Source organism: Melozone crissalis, unplaced genomic scaffold (assembly GCF_028551555.1).
Source record: "Melozone crissalis strain CALT ecotype California unplaced genomic scaffold, PUWL_Pcris_2 ptg000013l_1, whole genome shotgun sequence".
Lineage (NCBI taxonomy): Eukaryota > Metazoa > Chordata > Aves > Passeriformes > Passerellidae > Melozone > Melozone crissalis.
Genome location: NW_026535791.1, coordinates 60,939,588 through 60,952,519, shown reverse-complemented (window position 1 = coordinate 60,952,519; position 12,932 = coordinate 60,939,588). Strand labels below are relative to the sequence as shown.

Here is a 12,932-nt window from a genome sequence, read left to right as displayed (position 1 = left end):
TGTCAAATCCACATGCAGAACATGACAAATTATTCACACTACACTGTGCTCTTGGACTCAGTTATCAGAACTCCAGAAACAGGCTTTTGACCCCAGACTGCATTAAACAGCTAAGATCCAGGCTGTTTAAAACATACAATGAAATAATGACTGAAGCAACAAAAACTACATCTGCTTTTGAAGTCCAGTATCCAACAGTGAACTTACAGACTGCTGGTATTTTCAAGAGGACTTGTGGGGCACAATACTCAACACTATATCAAAAAACATTAAAAGAAATTTAAGAAACATTAAGCCTCCACATTCTAGGTTAAACTAGCATATACTTTCATTTGAAAATATTTAAAGACTGCAACATTTGAAATAATTACACCTCTAGAAAAACAGTAAGGACTATTTTGTCATCCTGCATTTACAGAAAATTTCGGAAACAAGTAGAAGTGGACTACCAAAATAAAAACAGACTAATACATTTGGTTTGGGTTCTTTTCATATTAGCTCTAATGAAATAAAGTCTACCAAAAGCAGCCATTCTTGATCTCTGTGGAGAAATGGAGACAAAAGGCACATGGTTCTATCCATGATGATAAAGCAACAATAAAGACAGCCAGAGGTCAGTCAATGCTGAACACTCAAGAAGGTACTTCTTGGATATCTCACAAAAAGCTCTCCAGTCACACTTCACTCAAACTAAGCAAGAAGAAAATTGTTTTGTTACTTTTTTGGTGTTTAAAAAGCGCACACCAAACTGGACAAGTGCAGGTTCACAACTGTTCAGTGTACACAACCAAAGATGTTTTTATTAAGAGAGCAACTTCTTCTTTGTTTTCAACAGATCCCTCTACCAATATTTCTTCAAACAGAAAAATCTGAAGCAAAACAAGGACAAGAACAGCACTGCACCTTGCAAATCAAACTATCCACTACACAAAAGCAACCAACAAAGCTGCAAAGCAATTAAAGAAAGTAAGGCAGGCACATGCCAGTAATGGATATTGACGAGGGGAATCCAGTTACAAAGATTTTAATTATTAACATGGAATGTAATTAGGGTGCTGCAGCTAACTCTGCCACTACAATGAAGCAAGCCTTCAGCAACCACACCTGGTCAAGATTTCAGGTTGGCATCTCACTAAAATGACTAAGTTCTCTTGTCATTCCCATGAAGGGTTTCAGTGTTGACTCAGAGGGAAGAATGCCCCTAGCGAATTACTCAGACAACACTGGCACATCCCACCTATATTTACCTGGCCTCAATACTCAGAGGAAGGACTTCTTCACCTTCTTATTGATGTGAAGATTACCAGGAGAGAAAGGAGATAAAAGAAGGAGGAGAAAACAGGGAAAAATAATACATATTTAAAAATAGGTCATTTATAGCTGTAGTTACTGGCAACTGGTGGATCTGGCCAAACTAAAAATAAATTGTATATTTTGACAAAAACAGTAATGTTATCAGTTTCTTTACAGCTGACAATCATTGCCTGTGGGAGGAAGAGCCCTTCAGAGGTGAGCCTGCCAGCTGCTCAGCTCTATACATGGGTATGCTCATCCTCCCAAACACAGGAGGCCAGGAGAGGTCCCAGCATTACCCACGCTCATGGACAACCTCAGCTGCTACCCCAACACTCCTGCAGACTGTTCTGGCCAGCTCACACAGGAATGTATCATTCCACCAGTGCTACTAGACCCCACAAGCAATATCTGAAACTCTGTGAAAATGGCACATGCAGCTCTGCTGTACACCCTCTGACCACCCACAGCAGTAAAATCCTAGCAGAGGAGTCACCACAGTATTCACAAAGCACAACTCAACACCACCAAATATAGACCCTTAAATCAATGGATGCTTGAGGCTGATGCGAGTCCTAAACCATTTATTTTAAAAGTTACTTGAACCTTCAATTTAAAGGTTCAAATAATTCTCATCAACATTTCTCCCTCTTTTTCACACGACAGAAAAAGGTATCGATACAAAAGTACAGCACTTGGTAACTGACTATATTAAAATAATACACTTAAGCTGAATATAGTTTAATTAAGGCTTACTCTGGTGCACTCCAATATTAATTAATAGTTTACTTGGAAATTCCCACCATATGGCACTGCAGCAGATGTTAATCATGTAAAGCCAAACACTTTGAAATTACTGTTCTAGCCACTTCATCTGAGGTACCAAGTGCCCTAAATTTCTGCTTAAAGGATAAGCTGGAAATGCCAAACATCCTACAAGATGACATCCACAGCTATTTTCTTCAAGATAATATTATCTGGCAGATAAGTAGCACAAAATGGGGTAGATTTTTAAGCCTCCAGTACTATAAAATCACTGGCTATAGACAGTGCTGGACTCCCTTTGCATAAGAAAAATGCTTGCATTGAAAACCTAGAGGAAAAATTTATTTTGCCTCCCAGATAAGTGCTAAACCCCCTACAGAGCGAGGGCAAAAATGTGTTTAAGAAAGGATGTGCATTAAGCATGCCAGATCTTGACTGCCCCAGACCAATGGATCTGTGTCTTCCAGCCCTTCATCCTTCAAGTGCAAGAAAGGAACATCATGAGGAGCAGTAGATGCTTGCTCTTGGACTGTCAGCTATTTTAAATTGAAGAGGAACTGCCCTGCTAGGCCTGTCTCATAACAGGAAAATGACAATGCTCTGAGCAGATTCAGGTGGCAGCAGATTTATTATAACATGGGCCTAATACTGGGCTCCCAAAATTTTTCATCTGAAAACTTCATCTTTTAGAGATTAATTTCATCACTCACTTCATCTTTTAGAGAAAGTAAATGCATTTGAAAAGCTGGAAGAAATCAATGAAGAAAATCTAACCTTTTAGAATTTCCCAACACGGTGTTTCCAGACAGGATTTTTTAACAAGGTATTTGGGAACTTATTCTTCAGCATTTGTCTTGGTAACTATTCAGCTTCTAAACTGAAGGTTTAGAGTATTCAATAAGAAAATAATTTAAGCAGTAAATGTAAAAGTACAGTTTTGCTTTATTTGGATCTAAAAATCTGAAGTTGTTATCTTGATGAAAGTAAGCCCTTGCTACAGGTGATCCTCCGTGCAGTTATGATTTAATGATGATATTGCAACTTCTTGGGAAAAAAAATGCAGTTACTCAGAATGGAAGCCTTGAAGAATTAGTTCTTTTTCTTCATTGCACACCTTTAAATACAAGCCTATACAGGGAGAAATTTCTCAGGAAACAGCTTCTCCTTATTCCTCTGGAAAATGGTAACAAATATTACTACTTGACTCAGGGAAATACAGTACAATCACAAGCTACAGCAACTTAACTGAGATTAAATGGTTATCTACACTTCTGCAGATCAGACAGAAAGGCTAGATCATTTGTCAATTTGGGGTTTAGAAGATAAAACTGCCTGGGTTATTATTGTTAAAGTGCTTAAAGACAACTACTTGCAAAGATTCTAAAAATACATCAGTATATATATTTCAATCCTCTCATCTGAAAAGTGATCTGGTTAATATTGCTGCCTTGCAAAATTCTTGACATGCATTAACCAGAAAAGGCATTTGTAAATTGCTTGGTTTAATACTGCATTGTGCAAATAAATTTGAATAAGATCAAAATACAGAGCTGTACCGAACTGTTGCAAAAAACCACTTGAGAAAACATATTGTGAGGCCATATTTAAACTAACAGATGTTTCAGAAATAGAACAATATGTTCAAACAAAATTAAGGTGTAAATGGGCAGTGCTAAAAGAGCTTCACAACTAAGCACATCAATTTTAGTAGCGACTGAAATGACCTCATCTAGGAAAGCTCCCTCCTAAAAAGATCATAAATTTAGAAATGAATTCTGATGTTATGCTTAAAATTTGGCTGCATGAATTATTTGCAGAGTGGCTGCTTATGTAACATCGCCTTTGCTATGGCAACACCCGGCTGTTAGGCTTTGACACATCCCAGTTGCAACTGCAGTTTCATTTTCTGCTGATAAACAATGGCAGGAGAGGTTTTCTAATCACAAACAAAGATGCTCTAAAACATTTCCTCGTGATTGATGTGGCAGCCATTGATACTGCTAAAACTCCTCATGTCAGAAGGGCAAGACAAAAGTGGGAGATCCACAGGAAAAATAAACTAGAGAGAGAGAGATCTTCCAGCACTGCTTTCAATCCAGTTTTAAAGCTGGAGAACTTTAAACTAAAGTTTGGAATAGTGCAGTTTGACTCTTGACTACCTGTCTTTGTTTAAACTCCCCTCTCTTTGTCCAACTAAAATTCTTGTTACTTTCTTACAGAGTAACTGTCCATAAATTAGAGAGGTTGTGTGCTCATCAAAATGAAACTCCAGCTATGCAATTATTTCGCATTTTTCTACAGCTTTTTTTGCTAGGCATTACAGTAAAAGCCATAAATCCATTTAATAGCATCACTTCAAAGCTAATGGAGTACTACATGTACCCTCTGATACTATAAAATTTTAGTTTGCTTTACATAGGAGAAAGAAAATAATGGTTTCATGCTGACAAATTGTAAAATACCTGATCTATTCCACATATGGCACTTAGCAATGACTATTAAGTTGATGACTATTCTGACGCTCATCAGTCACCTACACACACTTAACAAGGAATCAAAGTTTCAGAATCCAAGTGTTTTTCATATTCTCATCCAGCTTTTTTTTTTCCCTGAGACAACTCAGCCTTTTCCATACTATTTCCAATAGTCACAATTTTTAAGGGCCCTGCCAAAATCAATGTGAAGTGGCATAAGAAAGAAGCTTTAACTTAATAGACCACTAGAAGAAAAACTAGAAATGATGGACAAAATTGAAAGCCCTAAACAAGGCACATACATCTGTGGAAGCACACCTCCTCTTTAACATAAAGTAGGTGCTCACATGCCTTTGTAACACTGTGGTCCATCCTATCCTCCAGAAAAAGCTCCCCCCTAAACTCAGTCCATGTCAGTCCTTAGAGAAAGCTATGGCCGAGAATGAGGTTGGTCTGATAGTGACCCTGAATGCAGGATTCACCCTGACTTTTTTTAAGGCCTAAACTGATTTGTTAGATCCCAGTGCTGTGAGAGAATTTGTGACCCCACTGATGAGCTTCCCTGTTGCCACCTGATGGCTCAGGAACTGCAGCAGAACCCGGGTGCTGCCAAAGCACTCCTAGGGCTCGGCATATGCACCAACAGGAGTAGGAGGATCCCCATGGCAATACTTTTTTAAAATCATCATTAAGTACTGGAGTATTTAGTGTCAAAGTATTCCCACGAATTGTTGCATTTTCTTGATGAATAACATATAATTCCCACTACACCAAGTGGAGCACAGTTGTTGGCAGCCTGTGATGACTCTGCAAACACGTGCCACTGAAAATGGACATGAAGTTCAGCACACGAACAGAAGACAGAAACAGCTCTCAAACCCATGCAATATTCAATCATACAGATGGGGAACTTTTGCACTCTGCTTTCACTTTGCTAGCACGTTCATATTTCTGCTTCTTCTCCCCCTAGTCCTTCTAAATATCTGCATCCTTCTAAACCCTGGTAGGGTAGACCTTTTAGAGGTTAAAAGCCCGTATTCCTTAGCAGTAGAAGCCTTTAAAGGCAACCCCATGCCTCAGATGTCAGCTTCTTGATTATGACTACCATTACAACAGCTTAAACTGTATGAGTTTCATATAAGCCCCATGAGCTATCATTCAGCAAGCAAAAAATAAATTTTTAAGCTTTGTTAGATAAAGTAATATTGATTTTTTTTTCAGGTGGAGTGCCTTTTGGAACAGATTCTGCCATTGAGAGATTGGTACTGAATCAAAATTTGAATATTGTTAAAAGCAGCAAGCCCTTATCAAAATATAGCAATCATCAATAACCTCAGACCAAAGAAGTTAGATTAGAAGACTCAGTTAAAAACATCCTAATGTTTGGTAAGTAACTGAGTGTCTTAAGTGTTCTCAGAGCCTCAGAAATCTAAATTACATCTGGCATGTTCCCCTCCTGAGTGAGTGCAAGCCATGACGTTTGATGACACTTGCCTTTGTAACGTGTCAACATCTTGAGACCCGGCAGTGGAATGCACACAAGTCCTCCAGAGGGGAGGCAGAGGAGGTGGCTGACACACCTTCATCTCACTGATCCCTACAGGACCTTAAAATTAGTACTAAATGTACGAAAAGCACAGTAATGCATTGTTTGAATCAATTTAAATACTCATTTTCTCCTCCTTGTACAATATGCCATCCTGTGGGAGAGATGAGCTAATCCATCTACGCTTTTTCCAGCTCTATGACAGCTTCTCTTCTGGGTTCACTTTAAACCCTGGAAAACTCATATGCTGACATATGAGGCTCTCCTCACTTTGTCCCATTCACTTACAGAGTTTTAACTGGTACTTTGGTCCACCACTTCTTGTTACATACAGTTTCATAGTCAAAATTCAGGTAGTTACTTATTTGTATAACCAGCTCCAGGAACAACTCTGTAACTCAGCAGCACTGGCATTAGGCCATTACAGGGATCCACAGACAATGTGTCTGTCAAGGAATTAAAAACTGACAAGATACTGGAGAAACTGCATTTATTTCATGAATACCCAGTCTTGAGTCTGTTTCCTATACAAACATCCAGCCCAGGGACTGGCACTTTCATCTAACCCCTTTGAGTTGAAATACTCTCCCTGTGTTCATTTCTCACATCTTATAATTTCAGGCCCAATGCTTTATCACTACTCTGAGCAAAATGCCACTGAGGTAATGATTCTTTTGCCTAAATAAAGAATTCCAGATGAGGCCTTTTACTTCAAATGTTCAGGTCATACCAACAAGACCATCACAAAAACACTAAGAACAATAAAATCTAAAGTGTTTCATTTCCCCTTGCTTTCAGATAACTGTAAACAATGTTGAACAGTAGGATTTTCCCTTTTCAGGAAAGATTTTGCTTTGAACATTGAAATCTATTTGGAAGAATTTTCTTTACAGAACTGCTCTGAGCAGGCATTTGACATAGCAGGGCACTTACTTCAAGGAAGAGATTAAAACCAAGTTCAACATTTATAATTCTGTAAAATAACCCCCAGTAAGTCAGCAAAATATTCTCACATTTTGAAGTTTAATGTAATTTCTGCAAGCCAGACTTGACTGCCGCTAATGCAAAGACCACTACTGCACTCCTTCCAAACTTCTCCTGACAGACACATTTTTGTTTTACTCATCAAACTTGTCTTGGGTACCTCTTAAAACACAAATAAGCTATTTTGGGGACTTTCAGAAACAGAATTTGCTGGAAACAAAGCACTTAAAGCATTAGAAGAACAGATTTTCATATGGATTTCAATACCAATGTTTGCAACGCTACAAATTATGCGTAAGGAACACAAAGTTGTTGCAGCAAAGACCGCTTGCCCTTATCCACCACCACCAAACTCAGCAAGGTGTGACCCATCAGGCAGGAGCAAACCTGCCCCCAGCTACTGGTCATACTCGTTTCCAGGCTCAGCTTTTGAAACCAGTGGCTCCCCAGGTGCTTCTTCTCCAAGAGTGCCAGACACAGGCAGGTGCTTTAGCTCCCTGCAGCACCTAAGTGAAAGTTCCTGTGCTACACAGAATACAAAATGAAGAAATGGAAGCGCGAAGCAACATATATGCATTCGCTCCGTAAAAATGAAAGTCCTCCAGAGAAACAATCAAACATTCAGGCCAGAAAAAACAGGTTAAACACTAAAAAGCAGGCTTTGTATTCCAGAAAGAGGGCACGACTGCAATAACTGCCTTTTTTTTGGTAAAGTTTACATGATTATTTCTAAAAGATCTGCAGCTCTGAGTGTGAGTCACAGGTTTCTAACTACAAACCCTTATCCAACAGCACAATTTCTAAGGCTACCATTTAGCCTGTTCTTTTCAAATGACTGATTTTATAATAATGTAATACAAAAGCAGAGTATGCAATGCACTTCACCTGTCATTTAGGAAAAGTAGTTGATGTATTACATTTTTTAGATGTTTTAAAAATGCATTACTTGCAAATTCATTGTTTTTATGCATTCCCCAAATTATGGGGAAGGTATCTCAGACACTGATTAGATAAAAAGTCCTACACAACCTTTTCATTTTGAAGTAAAAACGTTGGAAGCTAAATTGCTGTAAAAAACACTTTTATGTTGAAAATGCTTTCCTCTTAATACTGATCATCTGTAGCTTCTTCAAGTTTTTTATTAATATTTATTAACTTCCCAGGATATAAAGTATTACATCATTCTTTTCAATTATTATTCTATAGAGTGACAACGCTTCCGAAAGTGCTAAACTATGTATGTTACTAAATACAATTATAACTCGCCAGCTATAAATGCCCGTATTGAATAACTGAAAACATATGCTATATGCCTGAAATTTTAAGGATGATGAAACTGTCACATTGGTAGCACACGGCGTGTTATAAAGAACTCCCACAATGTAGCAGTTGTTCAAAACTTGTACCCATCCGGTCATTCTATCTTTATAAAGAGATATATAACACTAGATGGTGATTTATTCAAAACACAGCTGCAGCCTAACTTAAAGGTAATACAAAAAGAAAAAAAAAAACCTCACACAAAAACTACACAACAAAATACCTTTTCACATTACAGCATTAAAGCCATGTCCGAATGGCATACACAGAGAATAAAAGAAAAGCGTTTCCAAAAGGTCCAAATTTTATTCCCATCAGAGTTTATTTGAGGGAAGGACAGGTGAGGGAGCGGGAGAAGCGGAGCAGCGGAACAGCCTCACTCAGCCCAGAGCCCAGACTGTTCGCGCTCCCTTCAATCGCGGATCCTAAAGCGCAGCCCCCGGGGAAGGGACGGGGCCGCCCGAGGCGCGGAGCCCCCGGCCCGGCCGGAGGAGGCCCCCGCGGGCACGGCGGCTTCCCGGCAGCGGGGGCAGCCCCGGCACCTCCGGGGGCGCGGACCGACCCCGGCTCCGCCGCCCGCGGAGCGCCCCCGGCCCCTGCTGGCGGGGGAGGTCGCAGCCGAGTCTCCCCCGGCCGCCCCCAGCACCGGCGGTGCCGCACGTTCGGCTGCACTTCCATTCCCGAGGCGTTTCACGCCGCGCCCGCGGCGGGCAGCCGGACCCGCTCCCGCGTCCCTCGGCGGCTGGGGGGCGGCTCCATCGCCACACCGCGGTCGCCGCCCGGGAGCACCCCGGGCACCCCCGGGCTCAGCCTCGCCTCCGCCCCCGGCCCCCTCCCCAGCTCTATGGACAGCCGCCAGCCGCCGTCCCCGCTCTGAGCCCGGGGCAGGGGGGCAGCGCGGCCCCCGGCCCCAGCGGCGCGGCCCCGACGGCCTCTCGCCTCCCTTCCCAGCCCAGGCAAAGCGTGGGGGCAGCCGGCGCTGCCAGGAGGCGGGATCCCCGCGCGGGGGAAGCCGCGGAGCTCCCCGCACCTGCGGGGCGGGGTGGGGGTGATGGGAGAGGGCACCGCGGGGCCCCGGCACCGCTCCTCACCTTTCATCCAGTCGACGACCTGGCTCGGCGACCACTTACTGACAGGCTCCATGATGAGGGCCATGGGCGGCTCGGGGGCGCGGGGCTCGGGCGGCCGCCGCTCTCCGGGCGAGGGGCGAGGCTGTGCGGGGCGGAGGGACCGCGCTGCCCGGAATCCCGCCGGCGGGAGGAGAGAGCCGCTATATCCCCGCTTGCCTTCGCTCCGCTCGCTCGCTCGCCGCCTCTGTGCCTCTCTGGGGATTTCAGTTCATGTTGCCGACTCGGCGGGGAGGAGGAGGAGGAGGAAGGGGGAGAAGGGGGCGGCACACTCAGACGCCTCCCGCCCCCGCGAACCCGCGGGCAGCGGCGGCGGCTCCCGGCCCCGCCGAGAGGTCGGTCCTCGGCGGCGGCGAGCGGGGCACTGGCTCGGCTCTGCCCGCTCTCGTAGCCAGCGGCTCCCGCGGCTCTCCGCGGCCGCGGCTGCCGCGCCGGTGTCTTTTTCTCCTGGCGGAAATGACGAGGCGGCTCCTGCCACCCGAAAATATCTCCAAGTGAAATGGGAAGCGACACCCGACGGCCGCCCGGGGCGGGGGGAGGGGAGGGAGCCGGGATGACTCGCAAGGTGCCGCCGCCGGCGGGAGGGGGTCTGGGGCGGCGGCAGCGCCGAGCACCTGCTCCCGGCGGGCCGGGCAGCGGGGGAGCGCAGCCAGCGGCACCGGGCTGGCGCTCCGAGTGTGGGTTTGTTGGATTTTATTTTCCCTGAATTAAGCATCACTGCGTGGGCGGGAAAAGTAATTTTTTTTCTCTTTTTTTTTTTTTTTGAGAGAGCGAAGCCCGGCTGTAAAACGGCAGTGATGGACGGTGTCGCCGGGCGCCCCGAGGGAGCCGTGCCAGCAGCACCGGTGCGGTGGCGGCATTTGGCCGCGGTGTGCGGGCAGCGGGGGCAGCCCCGGCAGGGGAGGGAGAGGAGAGGAGAGGAACTGCACCTTGTGGTTTGCCCGCCTCACTCCGAGGGTGCGGTAATGGGGCCATAGGGAGCGAAGTCAGCCCGCAGAATGGGGCTCGGACCCCTGCGACCACGGCATGGAGAGAGCACCGCGGGTGCTCCTCTGCCTCCCTGTCCTGCGGGTTGCACCGCGAACGTATGGAGGCTGCAGGTGTGAAAATCCATCATCCCTGCAGCGGGTCATCATTGCTGGAGCTGTTCATTTTCTCCTCATTCTGTCTCCCTAGTCTGCATCATCCTGGATGTTACCCCAAAAAAGGCAATTCCCATGGCCCTGTGGCACAGTGTTTGGTAGGAACCCCTCCCAAGGGCGCAGCGATTCCTCCTAGGATGGCTGTGGCACCCTTTTCCAGCACCCTTCATAGGAGCCTCTGCTCTGAGTAGGTGGCATCCCCTCTGGAGCTCCAGGCAGAGGATAGTGCTAAAGGTTATTTTCCTGCTGGTAAGTTGGCCAATACACGACTTTGCCTGCATTTGCATTCACCCTGCTTCTCCTGCCAAGGCTGAAGCAATGACCACCGAGATGTTCCCTCTGACAGGTTGGCTGCTGAGCACCAGCTGCTGCTACTGACATTTATTATCTGTATGTGAGGAAAAAAGAGGATTCCCTCAGCCCTGAAATGCTAATAGCAAAGGAATCAATTCCTTTGTGCTGTACAGGCAGTGCCAGGAGCTTTCCCACTTTGTTATGTGAGGCTGAAGTAGTAGTGATGGGGGGCAGTAAAGCAGCCATAGGGTTGGGAATGCCTTTCCCTGGAGACCCAGGAAGACTTTCCCCACCAGTGTTAGGTAGACTTGGCTCTCACTTTAAAGGTTGTAGTGATTTATCTTTGAGAAGAATCTTTTCACTGAAAACTGGGGCTTGCACACTGTAATTTTCCTCGAATTTAGCTCTAGACTCGTGTCTCCTGTGTCACATTCCTGCCAGCACGATGACGAGGCCGTCTGCTTCTAACGAGGTTGTGTTACTTAAAGCCACAGAAACAATAAACTCACTCGCAAACTAAGGCTGACTTTTTTCCTTGTGAAAGGTTTGAAAGGTATGCAGGATCCTTATATACTGAGTTATTGTTCTTGAAAGAGCATGTCATAATTTTAATTAGAAACCAGTAGTTTGAAAGGTTTAAAAGCCTAAATGTGCAAGATCAGACTGAAGCCTGGCGTGTAATTTATAACGTCATTGTGTAATTCTTATTGGGCTGAAACATTCCTTGTAGGAGAGGACCGGGGAGGTAGGTTCTCAGTACATATGTATGTATGTAGTCCTATAATACATAATTATGCATGCCCTGGGTTTCCTATAGCTTGCCAGTGTAATTTGTAGCTGCAGCAAGTTTTTCAGTAAAGCATCTGTGACCCAAGCCTGTCCCCATGGTCAGTGTCTATTACTTTTAAAACCCCTTTATGGAGGTTTTATCAAATTATGGGGTGGTAAAAGGGAGTTCACTCTTCCACTTCAGTAAACAGATGAAGTGCTGAGCATGTATTCTAATTACCTTTATTGTTCTTCTCACAGAGTATAGCCATGTCATAAATACTGGGGTAAATCCCACTGTTTTACTTAGATCTTGTTTCAGTTTCACTGAAGATTGTTGGCTTTGCTATGGTAGGGAGTACTTGGCTCAGGAGTAATGATAAAATTATCCATCCATGCTATTTAACTTGGTGACCTATTACAGCAATGAATTCTGTAGTCAGGGCATGTGCTACATAAAAGTATTTTTTTAATTTGCTCTAAATTTATTTCTGCCTGATTTTATTATTGTTCTCTCTTTCTAGGGTAAGAAGGAGAGCTGAATGACTTTTTCTGCTGACCTTCTAAAACTAAAGTGTTTCAGCCAAAATGCCTTAACCAATGTCTTTTAGATGTTTTCATCTTTCAGTTTAGTGGCCTTCATCTTGCTATCACACTTGTATGAGTCAGGCCTTTTACGTAAAGCACATGGGATAGTCTCCTGCAGAGACACTGAACTACAGAATTATGTCTTAACTCATGCTTTAGAATTACTCTGATCCATATAGTGCATAAAAATTAATATGTTTAAAAATATGTCTAAATATACATGTTCCTGTTAAGAAAGCATTTATTAGGTAGTAAATGTTAAAGAAGGTACACAATAAAACTCAATATTGAAAAAAAAATAAAAGAATAGGAATAAGTTTAAAATTGAACTGTCAGTCTGAACTCAGAAATATTAAACTACATATATGCTTAGGTATCTATTCTCTGAGCAGCCACAGATACTGATGGACAGCTTCAGCAGCTAAGTTTGAGCACACACACCTCATGGATCAGCACCTCAGACTGCAAGCTCACAGAAGATACTGCTTTTTCTGGCATGGTACATTATCAAAAAAACAACCTCCCTAGAGCTCAGCTGGCAATCATAGCTGCTACAGCAATGCAGATTTGAAAATAATACCAGTAAATAGTTCAAGTCTGTCCAATAATGTACATTTTGTGCATATTTCAT

At 43.9% G+C, this 12,932-nt stretch overlaps 1 protein-coding gene across 6 annotated transcripts in view; it reads right to left on the bottom strand.

Moving 5' to 3' along the window:
- Nucleotides 1-9,836, bottom strand: part of CNKSR2 (connector enhancer of kinase suppressor of Ras 2) — a 206,170-nt gene extending 196,334 nt beyond the window's left edge. For 3 of the 6 annotated variants that reach the window (XM_054271704.1, XM_054271707.1, XM_054271705.1), the window contains exon 1: nucleotides 9,474-9,836. In XM_054271704.1, the coding sequence (XP_054127679.1) occupies nucleotides 9,474-9,537 (64 nt within the window). In that variant the 5' untranslated portion in view covers nucleotides 9,538-9,836. The remainder of the gene's footprint in view (nucleotides 1-9,473) is intronic. The other 3 variants (XM_054271708.1, XM_054271710.1, XM_054271709.1) reach the window with 3 other exon arrangements.
- Nucleotides 9,837-12,932: the final 3,096 nt, after the last annotated feature.